Genomic DNA, 20,263 nt, shown 5'->3' with positions numbered 1-20,263 from the left:
ATTTTTGAGGATGACAGGGGTTAACTGTGTGGCTTTGAACAGGCCTCTGGCACATGTCACTCTTAATAATTACTAAAGTTACTACTGCCTTTTTAATATCAGTGTGTAATTCACATGAACAGGTTTTGTTTTGTTTTTTTAACTGTTATTTCCAGTCTAGCAATCTTAGTTAATACCAGGTTTTCTCTTGTTCTAACTATTATAAAGAATTATATAAGACTGAGTCTTGATATAAAACAATTTCCAAATTGGAGAACCAGTGTTTCTGGGACATGGCTGATCCAACCTATAGAAAATTTTAACTTGTTTGTGGTTTGATATACCACATGTGAAACTTTTTAGAAATATTCCCAGGTCCAAACAGTTTTACTGAGGGGACAATTCTGAAGGGGTTGCTTTTCTTTTAACCTTCCTCTTAAAGAGTAAAGTTAACCATTGGTATCAGTATGGTTTTTGTGTTTTCCTTCACCTACTTTGAAATTGTCATCTGAAGTCCTCAAAGACAGATATTAAGATATATCTATATTCTTCACTAATATTTTATTGAAATGATAATTACTGGAATACTTTGAACCTTTAATAGTGTGTTTGAACAAGCCATAGAATTTAAATTTTTTTCCTTCAGTTTGGATTTTTAGTATGGCGATTCTTAAACCAATCAAATATTCTTACCCTTTGTCTTTTGTTATAATTTTTATTTGTACCAACCATTATGGTCATAAGTAGGGCTATTAAACAACAAAAATTTAAAAAGTGGAACTCCAAAATGATTGGTGTTTGGAGCCACAGGTAATTGTACCACTCCCATCAAATAAAATGACTACAGTACATCTGTTTTGAGGATATTTGAGAACTTTACCCAAAATCGAACATGAACCAAACCTAAAAGAAAACTCATGTTTTCATAGTTATCAGTGTGTTGTAACTATTTGAAATAATAACTTGTATTAACTAATTTAAAACAAGTGTAGGAAGTAGGTGCAATTGTATCTCTATTTTGAATCAGAAAACAAGGGTACAGATGCTAAGAGGGGAGAACACCTAATTTCATATGTGGCAGAGTTGGAGTCAGAATCCAGGTCATTTGGTTCCCTAGTGTTCTCTTAACCACTACATTTGTAAATGACCTATTGGGTTTTGACATTTTAAAAGGCTTACTTTGCATATATCTGCTACTGATAATAATTAAGTCATAACCATAACCATTACTATATATCGAACACTTTCTAAGCCCTTTGAGTATTAACTCCATTTTATGAATGAGGTAACAGTTACAGAGAGAGGTTAAATTACTTATCTAGTCACATAGCTAGTAAGTAACTAAGGTTCAAATCAGATATCCACCTGAAATAAGCTTTTCTTCACCCACTTGATATTTAAATAACAGGGTTTTCATTATTCTTATAACTAGAAATAATTAATTGGTGAAATAAGAATATTCTAAAGGGGTGAGTTTAATTCTTTTAATGGCTAGAAACTTCCATGTGCCAGTTAAGTGTTAGAGGCATCTTAAAGTGAGTAAAATACACTTTTTGCCCTCAACCAGTCTATAAGCTGGATACACTTGAGTCTTAAGAATGTTACTTTTATGGTCCTAAGCATGGCTTACTATGCAGGATAGGTGCTTGACTGAGTGACACTGATCATATAATAACCTCATTGTTTAATTTGAAAAAGTGATTGACATTATCCTTCTCTTTCATTCTTGTGGCTCATCTGCTGTTAATTCTAGTTCTTGTTAATCACATAGATGTAAAGTCGAATACTCTTGCTAGCACTGGGAAAAACTGTATGTCAATTCTAGGTTTAGGTGCCACTTGTTATGCAAGATAAGTCAATTCTTGAGGATTTTCAAAAGTGTTTTGCTATGATTTCTTTCTGTTGAAGAAGAAACTAGGTACCTATCTTAAATCCTAGATTGACTTTTGTACTTGTTTTAAAATAGCAACTTCTATTAGTGCATACAAATCCGACTGTATATTATAAGTTGTATGTGTGGGTTTTAACAGTTGGATTTTTATTTCAGAATGCTTAGTTTTTAAAGAATAGCTACATGGAGTCTGGGGCTTAACTGAATCCTTTTGTCTGGAAACCGACATAATTGTGAAATGATCTCTAGGTGACGCTGAAGCTCCTATATGAATAAGAATCCCAGTTGTAGGGGATAATAATCTAATCAATACTTAACTGTGGCTTAATGCTTAATCGGTGTTAGGCACGATAATCTAGTCCCAAGGGATTAAAAATGAGGAAGACTCATTACCCAGGAGAATATCTTTGGAGAAAACAAACATAAACTTTGTACAACTTCACTTCCAAGAATGTGTTAGTAATGAAGTTAAGGGGAATCTTGATATTCACACAAGGTTTGCTTATTACTAATGATAGGTTTATCTAAACTGCTGTACTACTTTTGTCATTGTTACTGTATGGCTTTCTTTTATAAGTACTTGATTTCCCTTGCCAAAACAAGTCAGTGTTTTGAAATTGACAAAATTAAACTGTTTTTATTCTCTTAAAAAAAAAAATCTGGGTTCTAACAGGTACTCCTGGAATGCTTTATTTGCAAGTAGGAGGGAGTGGCCTCTTTCCTGAGTTCCATGAAGGCAGGGTTTTCAACGCTGGATATATCAGATTCCCATAGAGGGCTGCCTCTACCCTAAGTTTCTGATGCAGTACTGTGGGGAAGAACCTGAATCAGTGCATTTCTAACGTCAGGTGCTTGCTACCACTGTTGGTCCAACAAACCAAACTTTGAATCCACTGCTATTATTCAACACAGTCTTTTACCAGGGTAGCTGAGACACAGTAGAGGAACAACCACTGGGCTGGCCAGGAGACTGGACTGCATGCAGCTCTCCCTATCACTGGTAACGAACCCCAATGAAACATCATACTACAGAGCACCACTTCATTACCATTTGACACACGCACACAGTTTGCCTCTTTTCTTTCTCCATTAACCCAAGAACGTTCAGCACCCTGCTTTAGCCAAAGGAAACAATACAAATGTAGGCATGACAATACTTGGGTGCAAGGTGGTCCATCATCCAAGTAATCTAGTCCAAATTTTTAAAAGCTGTTTTCCAAAATGGGTACCTTTTTATATAATTTTGACTTCTGAACTATGTAAATAGTTTATACATTCAAAAGTTAAATCATAGAAAAAACAAACCCTGTAATTAAATCTGTAGAAACTAAAACCAGTTACATAATAAATCGATAAACCATACAGGAAAAAAAGAAGGATCTCATGCTACTTTTGAACACAGGAATCTATAAATCTCCTTAACAGAAAACATTCTAATGGTAAAGAGAACTTTAGAGAAATGGTAAACTTTACTCCATGTATATTTTGAGTAGTAACTGTTACTGTAATTCTGAAATGACTCTATGTTCACTGAAGCCTAAATGAGCAAATTATTTTTATTAGAAATCAATTTTTTTCTAAAAGAAAAAACAAACACAGGAGATAGATAAGAAAGAAATTAAGAGAAAAATAGTTTTTAGAAAAAGTGTATTTCATAATTCAAAGGGCCTAGAAGCAGTAATACCTGTGTAGCAAAGGAGATTCAGATATTGGTGTCTACATTTCTTATTAAGCAGAAGTAAGGCTCCTCAGAACAAGAGATTTCCCTTTGTAGCAGGTGAGCTTCAATGATCTATTTTATCAAAACACAAGGTAGTACTCAAAATTAATCTACTTAAAAGGCTACAGATTCTACTGGGAACCCACTGGGACCAGTCAAAGAATCCACTGCCTAATTTGGTAAAATGTGACTATATAATAATAATAATAACAACAAAAACAACAACTGTAATTGAGTTAATACATTGAATGAACAAAACTGCTCATGTCTAATAGCAATATCCAGGGAAAGAGAAAAGACAGGAGAGGGTGGAATAGGTCCAAATGGGTGATGCTAATACATACAGAAAACAGGAAAAATCATCCTTTTGCAATAGTAACTTACCCAGGCAAGGGTCATCAAAAAACTGCTAAAACCATTAGTTAAAAGGCTTTGAGTGAACAGAATATCCACACCATGCTAATGTATCACCCTGGAAATTAAAGCAAATGATGCACCTCTATAGTGGAAAAACCTAGTACTCACCTCTTCAACCAAACATTCAAACTTGGCTTCACTAACAGTGGAACTAGAATTGATAAGTCCCTGATAATTAAAAATATATAATACTTAAAATCACCAATGAGGTGTTCTTGACAAATAATAGTTATTCTACATCCAGTCATGCCTCTCAACCTAATTTCCAGTTTACAGGAATACAGGAGAAAAAGGAACAAGTTAAAATGTAACATGAGTAAACTATTAGACAAATCCAAAATGCAGGATATTTTGCAAAACAATTGGCTGGGCTCTCCCAAAAGTCCATTTCTTTAACACCCACAAAAGGTGGGGAGGCCGGGGGCAAGGGGGTTACTAAGAATCATTACTAGCTTAAAAATGAGTTTAAAAAAAAATAACCAAATGAAATGCACAAACCTGGATCAGACTGTGATTCAAAAACTTAGCTATAAAAATATTTTTGGCACAATCAAGGATATCTGAATGTAGACTGAATATTAGAATGAAATTCTGGAATTATGATTATGTAAAGAATGTCTATTTTAAGAAGGCAGGTTTAAGTATTTACAGATTAAGTATCATGATGGTACTGGTAATTTTAACAACAACATATATAACACATACATCTCAAACTAAATTTTAACAATTGTTGAATTCAAGTAAAGTGTAGAGAGTGTTTATTATTTCAACAGTTCTATAATTATGAAAATTTTCATAATAAAAAGCTGGGGAAATGTTATTGAAACACAAAATAAAATTCTATCCTTACAGACACGCCTGACTCAAAGAGTTTATGAACCCCAAATAGGCACCATTAATGTCTAGTTAATTCACGTTTTTAATCTTAGAAGTTAACTGAAAGTAATGTTAACTCAAAAGTAAAAGGAACAATATAAGAGCCATTTATGTATAATAAATGTTTAACATTAAGACATAAGAACTGAAATGAAAAAACTATCAAGAATATAAATTACTGCTGGGCTCAGTGGTACAGGCCAATAATCCCAGCAGCTTGGGAGGTTGAGACAGGAGGATCACAAGTTCAAAGCCAGCCTCATCAAAAAGCAAGGCACTCAACAGCTCAATGTAGACCCTGTCTCTAAATAAAAAAAGCAGGGCTGGGGATGTGGCTCAGTGGTTGAGAGCCCCTGAGTTCAATCCCCAGTATCCTCCCCCCCATAACAAACAAACAAACAAACAAAAAGAATATAAATGACCAATTCAACTATCCCTCAAAACATATCACAAATGAGTACATGTTAAACTGAGGAAATCTAAATAGGCTCTGCGGACTGAACCAAAGTTGGTTTCCAGGTCTGTATTCGCCCTAAGACATACAGGCAAACAAAGTGTAATGAAGCAGCCTAATTTGGAGTCCCAGTGAAACCCTTAGTTTATAAAAGCAATCACCTGCTCTGCTTTGTTTTATGCATGTACTCCAAATATGATAATGTACTACAGTTATGCAAGATACTATCAATGGAGTAAACTGGGTGAAGGGCACATGGGACTTTCTTACACATTTTTCTGCAAATTCCTGTGAATCTATAATTAAACAAAACACACATTACAGACCTGTTGTGCTAGTATCATCCAGTCTGAATGTATTGCTAACTGGCTCCTTAAACTTATCCCAAAAGCCAATCAAAAGACATGCTTTCCTTCAAAACAATCCTTAAAAATCCTAGTCAATTCTTTTTTTTTAAATAATTTTTTAGTTGTCGATGGACCTTTATTTGTTTAAATGTGCTGCTGAGTGCTCTACCACTGAGCTACAATCCTAGTCCTAGTCAATTCTTAATACCAGTGAAGAACAAAAGGAAATGTGAAGAGATCCATACATCTACAAATAAATGCCTCACTTCTAGACCCCTAAGTTTGCTACTAAGGTCTCATGTCACCTCGCTCCAAAGTGGAATCTGAATTCTCAATTGGTTATGTTTCCAGATTTTTCACATAACTGAGCTAGTGAAGAGGGATCACATTTTTGCATTCAATTGAAGTCAGTTCCAGAGAGCTCAGCTCATTTACACTGCCAACAGCTAACTGCTGGGAAGTTAGCTGCCATTCAACTTCCCACGCCTGCAAATCTTCTTGCCTTCTGAGCCTGCTAACTGCCTCTCTATTTCACTTGAGTCAGAACAAGTTTTTGATCCCTACCCCCCACCACCAAGAATAAGTATTTGTATCTTTTTGCTCCTAAGAGGAAACTGAGTGGAAATCAAAAACCAAGCAGAATCCTCCTTCATCATGCAAATCCTTACCAACAGCCCCTCCTGCTGGAATTATAACCACGAGCATCAGCTGTAAAATCTCTTTCCCAGTCAGACCAAGGCCTACAACTTCACAAGAACAGCCAGGGAGCCCTTGCCATGGAGGATAGGCATGTTTTCCCAGCTGCCAGCTACACATGGTCCTCTAAACATAATCAAGATTTACTCTGGGTCTTTCCTGAGCCACAGGTTATGGCAGAGGTCACTGCATGAAAAACAGCACACAAGAAGCATCACTGAAAGGCCAATATGCTAAAAGGTTGACTGGGTTTGGGTTTTGGGGTTTTTTTTTTTTTTAATTATTGTTGTTTTTTTTAAAAGTCACCATCTGGTTTTCATTTCACCTGAGCATATGAGTTTTCCATTATTTTTTTTTTAAAAAGGAGTCCTGAAAATACTTGTATTATCCATTTGCCCAACACTGTCTTAAAATAAGGTAAGGAAATACTTTTTGTAGACAACTCAACTGTAGCTCAGTGGTAGAACACTTGCCTAGCTCACATGCATAAGGACCTAGGTTTGATCTCCAGCTCATAAGGGGAGGAGGGAATCTAAGGAGACATGAAATGCAAAACCATCTATTACACATGCAAATATGAAGTACTTTACAGCTACACTCAGAGATATGGTCCAAAGAAAATATACCAAAGCACCACTAAAGACTGTCACAAGGCAGGGAAATATAAGCAACTACTTTTTTCTTTATACTCTCATACATTTCACACTTTTTTTCCACACTGACTACTATGTATTGCACATTTTTAATCAGAGCCAGCTTACAGGCTTCGGGCCTACTGGGTTATACCTGAGATGTAAAAGAGGGCATTCACTGGCTGGCCACGACAGCAGTGTTAGAAGCAGCAGCATAGGCTAAAGGCACCCTAGGAAAGAAACTTAACTCTCAATTCATTAAAACTCCAAAGCTTACATTTAAAATGGTACCCACAAGTCTGCCAGTAAACAGGGCAAGAAGTAAGTCAATAAATATGGGGGGGGGGGGAAATGCAGGCTCTAGTGCCACCATTTCTCAAGGCAGTAAAATATATACCATGACATGAATGGAGACTGTTATGGTCTAGATGTGGTGTCCCCCAAAAGCTCACTGTGAGACAATGCAAGAAGGTTTGGAGGAGAAATGATTAGGTTATATCCTCCTAATCAGTGAATTAATCCCTAATGAGATTAACTGAGTGGTAACTGGAGGCAGGTGGGGTGTGGGTGGAGAAAGTGGTTCACTGGGGGCATTGCTATGGGGTATATATTTTGTATCTAGAGACTGGAGTCTCTCTCTGCTTTCTGATCACCAAGATGTGAGCTGCTTCCCTCCCTCCACACTCTCCAGCCATTATGCTCAGCCTCACCTCCAGCCCTGAAAATGCAGCCAGCCTTCTATGGACTAAGACCTCTGAAACCATAAGCCCTCAAGTAAACTTTTCCTCCCCTATAATTGTGCTAGTTTAGTCACAGCAGCAAAATTGCTGACTAAAACAGAGATTTTCACAGGAAGGTACCAATGATCATTCCAGGCATAGAGATGGCACTTCATAAATAACTCAACTACTGTACTTAAATTACAATAAGAATTTACTGCTCTTCACACTCTTTAAAATAATCTTAAAACCATATTTAACTGGAAAATACCTAATTTCCCATTGAGCTGCATGCCAAGACAGTACCACTGTAACTCAACACAATAGTCCTTATCACAATTTGCTAGAGAACCTTTAGATTATTCACCAAGCAACAGCATTTTTCGCTTTTTTGTCTGTTTGTTTGTCTCTAGTATCCTCCTTGATGAAAAAAAAATAAAACACTTCATTTTTTAAAAAAATTTTTAATATTTATTTTTCAAGTATCGGCGGACACAACATCTTTGTTTGTATGTGGTGCATGAGGATCGAACCCGGGCAGCACGCATGCCAGGCAAGCGCGCTACCACTTGAGCCACATCCCCAGCCCCAGAAAACACTTCATGATGTGAAGATCAGCATAGTGGGAGGCAGCCACAGGACTCTCCAGATTACTGGAGAGCACACCGAACAAATCAGTTTATTAGCAATCATCACTTTTAGAAGACCCCAGATTTGAGGAATTAGGCTTGATTTAAAGCTATTCTAAATTGCTAAAGCTGCTAGTTAATTCTTTATAGAATCTATGCGATCCAGTGTTCAATCCTGTTGATAATTAGGCAAACCAGAAGCAATATGAGTGTACAGATAAAAATAATTTAAGCCAGGCACAATGGCACATGCCTGTAATCCTAGCCACTTGGGAGGCGGAGGCAGGAGGATCCCAAGTTCAAAGTTAGCCTCAGCAAAAGCGAGGTGCTAAGCAACTCAGTGAGATCCTGTCTCTTACACTCACAGGGACAGGGACATACACACACTCTTTTTGTTTGAGTTAAATTCTCCTCTTTCCCACCTAAAGCTGCACAGTAAATCCTCATGCGACCATCCCAATAACTATTTTTTGCTACTAAATTTTGCCAACAATCTGCTCAGCATTCTAACAGATGTTTCTGTTTTCCAACCTCTGGGAACTTGGCTGGTTCTGTTTTCTTCCCCCATGTTAAAAATAAAAGAAATGATACAAATGTGGCCTAATACCCTAGAGAAGCTTTTCCCCATCCCACACCCCTCCATCTTCTTGTTCATGTGACTTCCATGATCCCTTCTCAAATCTTTTCTTTTCCATTACAGAAGATGTTTCCAATTATGGTCCATTATATGGTGCCAAAGATGACATCACTCGTGTGTGTGTCTGTGTTTAAGCAAATGCTACTATCTAAAGGAACCATTTGGAACAATTTAAGTCACCAGGTCTGCTACAAGATCTATGAACTCACAATGTCACACCAGGGCAATTTGTTTCAGTAATCAGAATCTTCAAACAGAACAATACTCTTATGTTGGTGGGTTTTCCTTTAAAATATGTGATCCAGTCTTACCTCTGTGACATCCATAACTTTGATGGCTGCCAGCTGACCCGTTTTAACATGTCGACCCTGGGAAACCAAGAAAAGATTGATCAGCACAGTTTTGCACAGTCATTAAAACAGAATGGTTAAATTTTTCAACAAATCTTCTGTGTTTTGCTTATTAATTAAAAGTAATGAAACAGTCCTATGCTTTCCAATAGTAAAGAGTTTCTAATATAAACAATCACTTTTTAAAAAGACATCAAATAGAACAAACGAATTCTGATAAAAGCATTAATTCCTTCCTTCTTCACTTTCTTTTAAAAAGTGGTGCATCTATATTTAATTTGCATATCACTATACTCAAGCAACTTAAATAACATGCTTCAACACAATAGGTTGACTACTTTTTCCTTTTTAACATTCCACATGGAAAATTAAAAAAATAAATAAATAAAAAAGATCAAAAGCCCAGACACTTGTTTTTATGTCAGAAATAGAGACCTGCCATTTTTTCCTGGTGAACTCCTAATACTTATTTTTTAATATTCATAAGAGTTATACTTAGAGCCAACCAAATACCTGAGCATGAACCTCTTAAAGACTCAACAGAAATGGTTCCACAACAAATGCAAAACAGAAAGAAATCCCAAGAGGCTGTCTCTCTGTGGTCTCAAGATGAAGACAGTAGTGAATTTTTTATTTCAAACCTGAGGAAAATTCTCCATTTATCCTGGAGAACTTATGCAAGAACTCAAGTTAAAATTTGGAAAAAGCAACTACATGAAAATGACATTGTAAGACAACCAGTACTCTCAGTAACTGTGACCTGGCAAGTCCCAGATGGGTGGGCCTTGGGTGCCGATCTAACAGTGGAACAACAGTGTTGGTTGCAGCATAAGGTTGTGGTGTACAATCGAGGTGCAAAGAAAAAGGCATGGCATGTGGTCAGTGGTCAAGCACAACCCAGGAAAAAATGTGGCCAGACACTGATGCCCTCAACCGATCACAATATCACACAGCTCCTATGACTATGGCAACTGAATCATGAAGCCAAATTATGATTTACTTATTTCCAAGAAGAAAGAGCAGAACTTAAGAGGATATCGTACTAAATAATCCTCTGATACCTTCCATGTAAGGGATAAAAAGATCATCTCAATACATCAGCTCTCAAAACCTCAGTGGGTTTATTTCCAAATGACTAAAGCAAACTTCTCACTAACAGAAATCAAGAGCTGGGGGAAAATGTCACATGAGTTGCCCTAGCTTTCCTTCTTTTTTTTCTTTTTTAACATTTATTTTATTTATTTACTTATTTATATGTGGTGCTGAGGATCAAACCCAGGTCCTCACACAGGCTAGGCGAGTGCTCTACCGCTGGGCTACACACAACCCCAGTCCCATTCTTTTTTTCTTTTTTTAAGAGAGAGAGAGAGAGAGAGAGAGAGAGAGAGAGAGAGAGAGAGAGAATATTTTTTTAATATTTATTTTTTAGTTTTCATCGGACACAATATCTTTGTTTTGTATGTGGTGCTGAGGATGGAACCCGGGCCAAAAGCATGCCAGGCAAGCGCGCTACCGCTTGAGCCACATCCCCAGCCCCAGCCCCATTCTTTTTGAGAGGTAGTTACACAACACTGGGAATGTATGTGGGGTTGTTCTGACAAGGTAACGCTTAAGATCCCTACAGTCAAAAAAATCCAAGGGTCTATGAAAATCCTCTCCAGATGTTTGTTTAGTGGTTATCGTTCTTTCTCTCTCTCTTTCTCCAAATAAGTTAGCATAGACATCACGATAAGGAGCAACTAGAAAATCATCTGGGCTTTCCTCTATGCCTGAACTCAAGAAATGCAAGTGTGTACTCTCAAATCTTAGCAGTTTGACAGTGGCATAAAAAGCTCAGATTTGTGAATTCACTCAGCATTTGCTTAATATAGAACATGAATTTTCCTTACTAAGGAATTATAAGTTAGGACCTAGTAATGAATCAATTATTTTGATGACAAAAGTAAGATCATGCAAAGGCATTAATCTTTGTTAATACACACTAGGTCTCCAAATTAGGTCCCACTTTTAAATTTAAATTCACATCAAGAAATCTAATAATCCTGCTCCTTCCTTTCTAAGAAACAATAAAAGTACTAGTGAAAAAAGAATATGGGATTCAGGTGCCTCTCCTTCCTCCTCAAGCCATCACTATATTTCCTTAGGGAAGCTGCTAACTTTCATGAACTTCCTAATACTGCTACAAAACTCAATGTGTTCAGATGCCTGGTGCCCAGGCTATAGATGAAGTAGAGAAGAGTATGGAAAGCCTGGCCATTCTGGCCTAGCACACAGTGAGATCTCAGCTGAGTGTCCTTGTCCCTCTCATAAAAGGCCCATGGCCAATTCTTTCCCAACCCCCCAACCCCCAAGATTCCAACTACCTTGCACCTTGTCAATTTAGGACCATTTGTAATTTTTGGAAGCATGGCCAATAACAGAGGCAGCTATGGTGCACTAACATAGCATGCTATTCTAATTACTAGGGAGAAAAAAGCAAACCTATAAATTTGAAACCACAAGTCATAATTTATCAAAGTGAACTAGACCACCTTTGTATAAAGTAAACAAAATGGCCAGCAAAACAGCCTGACCCCCGCCCAAAATAAAGCTCAGACTAAATTACTAAATATTACTATCATAATTATGAGCCTAGAAGTCTACAACCAAAACATTTTTAAAGGATAAAAATATATCTGTGATTTACTCAACACTACCCAAAAGAGAGTTTACTGACTGCCTCCAACCCAAGGATGAGCTACAAACAAATGTGCCCAATCTGGTTGACCCACCCATTGCGGAAGACTATACCCATGCCTCTCCTGGCATCCCATTATCTATAATGCATGGCCCTCCTCTGTACTGCCTGCCTGAAGAAAAAATAAACATAACAGACTTCAATGTGCTGGCAATTTAAGGATACACTGAAGTTTCAGGCTGTACATATATTATATCACCCCATTTTAACCTCCACAGTATTGCTCTCTACAGGTAAACAATGATCACACTCCATTACCTGACTTGGGATCCAGCACTGTGTCACTGAAACATCTAACTAGCACATGGAGTGACTGATTGTGCACTAAGTAGTAACAGGGTCTTTCTCTCTCTCTTGTACATACACATTCTAAAATACAACAGAAAATGACTTTTTCAGTAGTAAGTATGCATACCTAACACATCCATTATGAACTCAACTTTCTTGTCCTATTATCCAGTAGCAGATGGCCCATCCAGAGTTATAAAATGCCAGACAGCAGGAATTAAAGGTTCTTGGCTTGCTTTATTTAAGTGATACCATGTAAACATTAATGCATTTATGAAACACTTAATGAAAAGTCTCCAAATACGGTTCATATGTACTTTTTCAATGAATTCTGAAAATCTCTAGGAGGGCAACAAAGCAAGTCCTTAACCTAGTCCACAGGTGAGAAACTGTGAACCAATTTTATTATTAAAAAAGTTATATGCCCAGAGGTACAATGGCAGCAATGATTACATGAAAAGCAAGAGATGAACTCCCGCTGTTTTCTACCAACTTGTCAAATTGCTACTATCAACTGTTTTGTTTTTAAAGACACAGCTTAAGTTATTTCCATTCTATGCTTTCAAAGGGAGACATAATAAGATCTAGACTTAAAAGTTTTGACTCCATCAGTACTATTTCGTGAAAGTCTGACAGGCTCACAGTAACCAGATCACCCACCTCATCAAGCAGTCTTCATGGCTTTTGATTCATTTTTAGTTTTTAAATTTTGAGAAAATGAATGTTTCTTTTTTAGGAAGAAAACTTTTTGGCAGAGTTCCAAACTAAAGAAAATGGTATATTTTTCAACTCTTCTTAGTATTTCTAACCAAGTCAAAATTGCCACCTTGCACTTGCAAATACACACGTTCCAGGATAAATAATGCCACGTGGTTTTAACATGCAGGCACTGTGGCAGCTTTTCTGCCTCCACTGAAGTCTGTCCCAGGCCCTCAAAGGAGCCTACAGGCAGAGGGAACAGAATTTAAGAGAAGCTTTTAAATCTCAAGAGAAAAACATAGCAATGTCCCCATCTTCTTAAATCCTCTAATTCACCAAGTATTAGATAACTCCATTAAAATATATATGATGATTAAATATGTCCATCAAGAAGCAAATGCTGGACAATCAACAAATGGGCCAAGGACCTGAACAGACACTTCTCAGAGGAGGACATACAGTCAATCAACAAGTACATGAAAAAATGCTCAACATCTCTAGCAGTCAGAGAAATGCAAATCAAAACCACCCTAAGATACCATCTCACTCCAGTTAGATTGGCAGCCATTAGGAAGTCAAACAACAAGTGCTGGCGAGGATGTGGGGAAAAGGGTACACTTGTACATTGCTGGTGGGACTGCAAATTGGTGCAGCCAATTTGGAAAGCAGTATGGAGATTTCTTGGAAAGCTGGGAATGGAGCCACCATTTGACCCAGCTATTCCCCTTCTCGGTCTATTCCCTAAAGACCTAAAAAGAGCATGCTACAGGGACACTGCTACATCGATGTTCATAGCAGCACAATTCACAATAGCAAGACTGTGGAACCAACCTAGATGCCCTTCAATAGATGAATGGATAAAAAAAATATGGCATTTATACACAATGGAGTATTACTCTGTATTAAAAAATGACAAAATCATAGAATTTACAGGGAAATGGATGGCATTAGAGCAGATTATGCTAAGTGAAGCTAGCCAATCCCTAAAAAACAAATGCCAAATGTCTTCTTTGATATAAGGAGAGTAAGAACAGAGTAGGGACGAAGAGCATGAGAAGAAGATTAACATTAAACAGGGATGAGAGGTGGGAAGGAAAGGGAGAGAGAAGGGAAATTGCATGGAAATGGAAGGAGACCCTCAGAGTTATACAAAAGTACATACAAGAGGAAGTGAGGGGAAAGGGAAAAATAATACAAGGGGGACAAATGAATGTCAGTAGAGGGGGCAGAGAGAGAAGAGGGGAGGGGAGGGGAGGGCAGGGGGGATAGTAGAGGATAGGAAAGGCAGCAGAACACAACAGACACTAGTATGGCAATATGTAAATCAATGGATGTGTAACTGATGTGATTCTGCAATCTGTATATGGGGTAAAAATGGGAGCTCATAACCCACTTGAATCAAAGTGTGAAATATGATATATCAAGAACTATGTAATGTTTTGAACAACCAACAATAAAAAATTAAAAAAAAAAAAAAAAAAAAGAAGCAAATGCTGGAGGTTTCGTTCACACTAAGAGGAAACATAAAGAAGATGTTACTGAACCCAAGAATGAAAGCCCTTCATTTAGGACTCCAATCCTAAAGGATGATCCCGCCAACAGTCCCATACTAACTACTCCATCAAGTAGTTTTAGCACTCATCCTTCAGCCTTCCCTCAAGTATCCTCCCCTCACACCTTAACAAGGAAGTGCACTGCAATGTAGCACTGTTTCTGTTCAAAGTGCTTTCTACCTAAAGCTAGTCCTTCCTCATAAATCATAAAGCTCTGGTGGCTCATTTAGCAGAGAGAAAATGGAATAGGATAATACAGAAGGAAATTCTACTATGACACTATGTAAGGTAAGTGAACACATAACTTAGGAATAAAAATGTCTTCCTCCCTCAACAGCCCAGAGGGAGGCACATTTAAGCCTAAATGACAGTGGGCCTGGCCTTGTTACCTGAAAGCACTACATACTGAGACAGAGCTGGAAGAATAGAATACAGGCACCACGAAGGCCCACTTGAGACATTTAATGAGCAAACATTCTCCATGTAAATTCTGTACTCTTCACACAACTCAATAAGTTATCACTGTCTTCATCTTATAAAATGGAGAAACCAAAGCTTGGAGAGGGTTAGGTTAACCAACCCAAGATTCATACCCAGACCTATTCCCTATACTAGGCTCTTACATAGAAATGGCACAATGTCCTATTTAACCAACTTATATAGGAACTGCCAAGTAAACTATTCTACAAATATTTTATCAACATGACATTATCTTAACCAACAATATAAATATATTTTCAACCCCTGGCCTGAACCTTCTATGATAAAGAAACACCCCACAGGAATTCCTCAGGGAACCCAAAGACATATATGAGTACATTCAGAGTCACACATCCATGGCTTTCTAAAACTGATAAGGGGCTTTTGTTTGCTCCCACCTTTAGCCCATCATAAATTTTTCTTCAATGAGTACTAGAGATCAAACTGCTTTTTTGCTGAATTTAATCAGAAACAAAAAACTTCAGAGATTAACTTCCTGAAATTGGCTTTATGTTTGCTTACCAGCAAAACCTACTAATGCAAATCTCATCAAGCTGAAAACCAACTGCATTTCACCAATGCAAAGGATATGCCCTACATTTGCAAGGTGATAAAACAAGGGGCACCAGCCTTCAAGGAGCTTGTAATTTGGAGGAGTGTTTAAGTGCAAGCACACATACAAAGGACATTATCTGAAGAAACACACTATGTGTCCAGGCACAGAAACACCTAGGAAACATGACAGTGCTATTTTGACAGGAAGGGCCAAAGGGACTATTAAGGAGACATTACTTGAAGATCATCAAAGGACAGGACATGGATCCCTCAAAATTTGCAGTCCTTCCTAATTTCTAGAAGAGGACAGTAATGCAGGAAGCAACAGGCCAGGAGAAAAAGGGAGAATACAATGAATACATTAAAGATGCTAACTAGAAGTGTAACACAACCAAATCACCTCTCTGAGGACAAGGAGGGACATGTGGAGGTTCTCATACACTACACTTAACCAAGAAGATACTAGTCTCTCTCACAACACTGGAAGAAGAGATTCTACCTAGTGTGTAGGGTGTGCACCTGTTTCAAGAGGGGAATTAGCCTGGTTGCTTCTCATTCTCATCCAACTTGGAAAATATGTTTCTTGATCATTGTTCCTTAACTTTTTAGTGGTGTTTTGTTGATTTAGGGGTGTTTGTATTTTAGAAGGAAGAAGTTTACAGGAGTGGTGGTTAACTTTCTCTAGTGAACAAGTCAAGTCCAATACCAAAATCACTTACTTTCATCCATGTTGCAAACTTCCATTCTAGACCCAATCTAAGTATTATGTAAGTAGAATACAGAAATCCAGACTTTTAAAAATCAGAGTCTAGTAATTTCACATGTACTCTAGGTTTGGGAATAACTTCCTCAAGACTGAATGAAAATGGCCAAATACAAATTCTCATCTCCCCTTCAGACTATGGAGTATTAATTAAAACAAAATATGCAGGCCAAGCACAGTGGAGCATGCCTATAATCCTAGCAGCTCAAGAGGTTGAGGCAGGAGGATCGCGAGTTCAAAACCTAGCCTCAGAAACTTATCAAGGCTCTAAGCAACTCAGTGAAACGCTGTCTCTAAATAAAATACAAATAAGAGCTGGGGGTGTTGTTCAGTAGTTAAGAATCCCTGGGTTCTACCCCTGGTACAAAAAAACAATACAACAATATATCCAATTTTTAAATATAATCTGGGGATTTGGGGTATGTGAATGTTAGATTCATACCAGGTAAATTCTAAAGAAGGACAACTATGGGATCTGGAAAAACACCTAACTCTTTCCCTGAAGTTACAGGACTTCAGGAGTTCAAAATATAGGCAAGTATGGTTCAATAAAAAGGTGATTTTACACATGAGAATGTAAACCCAGAAAGCTACCATAATTCATACCTCATAGTTAAACCAAAACTGGCCTATTAATTCTTTACCCAGAATACTCATAGCTCAACTTGAAAATTCCAATCCACTCCCCCTTCTGAATTTCCTTATTTTTATAGCAAATATGGAACCTCCATAAGCATGTGGTAAATGGCATGAGTTCAATACCAGGCAATCTGCTGACCACTCTTTCCATCGACCCCAAAAGGGCAAAGACCTGCTTAACTGGTTCTGAATTGTAAACACCAAAACCACAAGCCTCACTCATGAGTGCTGTTTTCCAGGAAGAGTCTATGAAAAATCCAAAATTACTGAAGGGGGAAGACATATTATCCAGACAGCACTCCATGAGCTGTCTAAGATAAGGATCCATGTCATTAACATAGGAGAGAGTCTGCTTAGAGCACTTGGGGAAAGAGCTTGGTTTTCTAAACATCTCCCTGCAACAAATCAGGAATAAGGCAAGATGAGCCCACTGATCCCTGTGCTGTTCTAATCACTGGCCTCCAAAATGCAGAACATGTCTGAAGTAAGGTCATATTTTACACAGTTCATCCTTGTGACTACTACTTCTTATTAAAATCAACATCTACTTATCTACTGGCCCTCCCTTCCCTGACCAGGGTCATGGATCAGCAGGTAGATAAATAAAGCACAGGAATATGTGTTATAAAATCAGTCAGGACTTGTGATTTAATAAGACAGAGCTTTATTCCCTCAAGAGTTTAAAATTAATAGCCTTGATACAAAACTATACCTTCCTTGGGTTGGAGCTACATCTGGAAAACTATGCCTCAATCACAGTGAATGGGTAGACTAATGATAAAAAGGAAAAGTCAAAAATGGACAATATGATGAGTTAACCTAATGCTACCACCCAGTCCCCAATAAATGAGTCATCATTTTGCACAGATGAATGAGCAGACAAGTAAATTATGCAACAAATCTTTCTTTTCCTTTTTAAGGAGCCAATCTAGATAAAAATCTTTCTAAACCCTAAAATCTTGAATACATTAAAGATGCTTTTCTTAATGGCTCAAAAAAAAATCACTACGAACATCAATTTCAATCCTTGCAATTAAGTGACAGCCTCAGGGAATATTACACCACGCAGTACAAAGGGTCCTGTCATCTGGGCTCTGCCTGCTTGTTCTGTCATTTACAGAACTGTGTTCTAGAACTGATGGAGGGAGGGAGCAGGCAGCAAGCTAAGACTCAGTTAAATGAGCTATCACTGAATCAAAAATCACCTCTGTATTATAGAAGTGTAGAGAGTTAGGATGAACACACAATGAAAGGGTGCAAGAGAAGAAATACTGTCCCAAGCATTTATGAGTAATTCCTTGAAGCGGGGTAAGAGTAGATTTGGCTTTGCAATGGGTTAGGTGAGAGGAAAGGGCAGCTACTTTTTAAAGATACCTGGTAAACCTGCCTGAAAAAGGTCAGTGTGCTTTTCAAGGGAGGCAATAGCCCTGCAGTCTGACCTATAATATCAAGTATGAGGAACTATGTTTGAAGCAGAAGACTGGCAAATCTAAAAGCAACAATGGTAAAGGGTCCAGAAAAATACTAGGAAAGAAAAAAGGTTTATTAGTGTGTACATTCTTTCAATAGAGAAAAAGAAGGCACTGGAAAGTATTCTTATTAAATCTAAAACAGTGGAAATGTCACATCCTACAGCAGCTATCACTAACATTTACTGCCTACATGCAATCATCTTTCCTTCCCCTCACTTGAAAAGCCCAACTGACCGCAGGTTCAGCAATTTTAGTTTAAAACAGCAAAAGAACACTTAACAGCATGAAAAAAAAAAAAAAAAAAAACCTCACCATTCTTTATGCAAACTTATTATAAAGTTCTTATATTTTAGATACTATGAGACACAGCATGTGACACTCAACAGATAAGTACTTACTTAGTAAATCTGATCATGATAAATCTGAAATTCAGTCATTATGACTGTCACAATACTCCTGAAGCAACTTAATTAACACCAAATAAAAGGTAACTAACTGACCAATGGGAAGGAACTGCTCGGGATGCCAATGTGGATGGGCTTCCCTACTGATCAGCTATGGAACCCAAGATGCAACAAAAAAGTAACAGACACAGCTATACCATGCCAACAATCATGAAGCCAGCCAGAGCACATGACCTCAGAAGGCATTCGACAAAGAAAAAAAAATGATTCAGTGAATTTGAATAAAAACCTTCATCATAATGGCAACCACTGACTCTCAGAATGAAAGACAAAACTATTCTGTAGAGTTCCCCTCTCTTCACCCAAGAAGTTTCTCTACATTTCTCCCTTGTAACTTCACAGGTACATCTGTTTTGGAATTATATCCATAGCATAATCCCAATATTGAAACATCACTTTAATCATCACTAATGCACTCAAGAGAACTCAACTCTCTGGCTTAGAGAAAAAAAGTTTCAACTATGGTGATGTGGCTCCATTCTCTCGTCAGCAGTAGACAGAGCCCAAAGGACAACCCAGCGCTGCAGGCAGCTGTGCAAACAGGCTGGGTCCGTCTCCAGACATGCCCAGCCAACACTGGCTACCACCTCTGGCAAAGCTCAATGTTGGGTTATACAGAAAAGGCTACAAAAGGCAAAAAGCACAGGTTTTAAAAAAAAAAAAAAAAAGATCTGCCCCATTTCTCCAATCCACAGCCTGACTATATATTTGTTCTTCAGTAGTCATCTATCAAGTAAAATTCACACTCAAGGTTAAGATCTGAATTCCATACTGACAGAGCATTTTCTAACTGCAAAGAAAGCAGTATCTCCCTTCATCCTGTACAGACAATAGAAAAAGAAAGTGGGGAGGGGGGATGGTTAACTTAACAATAAAATTCTTAATTTATAGTGCACATCGTTGTATATTACAATTTACGAAGGCTATGAGATTACACATTTCAACTACTGAATAATACTAACAAAAACCATTAATAGAGCCATATTAAAAATGGCCTCTATCAGTTTGTTATAGGTTGCAGTTCTCCCATTTCAAATTACTGTGGCATCTTACTAAGATACTTTCTTTGAGTTCTACAGTCAGAAACCACTCTCTAGACACTAAAAACAGGTTGTTCCCCCTGGTAATGCACTGACTAAGTACTTTTTATGAGGGTGGAGGCTGCATTCTGCCTTTTTTTTTTTAATTGAATATTCCAAAAATCTGGAAGTTGCACATTTTTAAAATCCAGATTTCTAATTTCTCTTAAAAAACGAACTTGTTAAA

General features: G+C 37.6%; 1 protein-coding gene across 37 annotated transcripts in view; it reads right to left on the bottom strand.

Annotated features, from left to right (window-relative positions):
- Positions 1-20,263, bottom strand: part of Map4k4 (mitogen-activated protein kinase kinase kinase kinase 4) — a 184,972-nt gene that overhangs the window by 94,642 nt on the left and 70,067 nt on the right. For all 37 annotated transcript variants that reach the window (XM_046419971.2, XM_058571418.1, XM_058571412.1 and 34 more), the window contains one exon: positions 9,309-9,365. In XM_046419971.2, coding sequence (XP_046275927.1) covers positions 9,309-9,365 — 57 coding nt within the window. The remainder of the gene's footprint in view (positions 1-9,308; positions 9,366-20,263) is intronic.

Source organism: Marmota monax, unplaced genomic scaffold (assembly GCF_021218885.2).
Source record: "Marmota monax isolate L192 unplaced genomic scaffold, Marmota_monax_Labrador192_F-V1.1 WCK01_AAM20220418_F8-fsc00178, whole genome shotgun sequence".
In the NCBI taxonomy this organism is placed as follows: domain Eukaryota; kingdom Metazoa; phylum Chordata; class Mammalia; order Rodentia; family Sciuridae; genus Marmota; species Marmota monax.
This window is presented reverse-complemented; position numbering and strand designations above follow the sequence as displayed.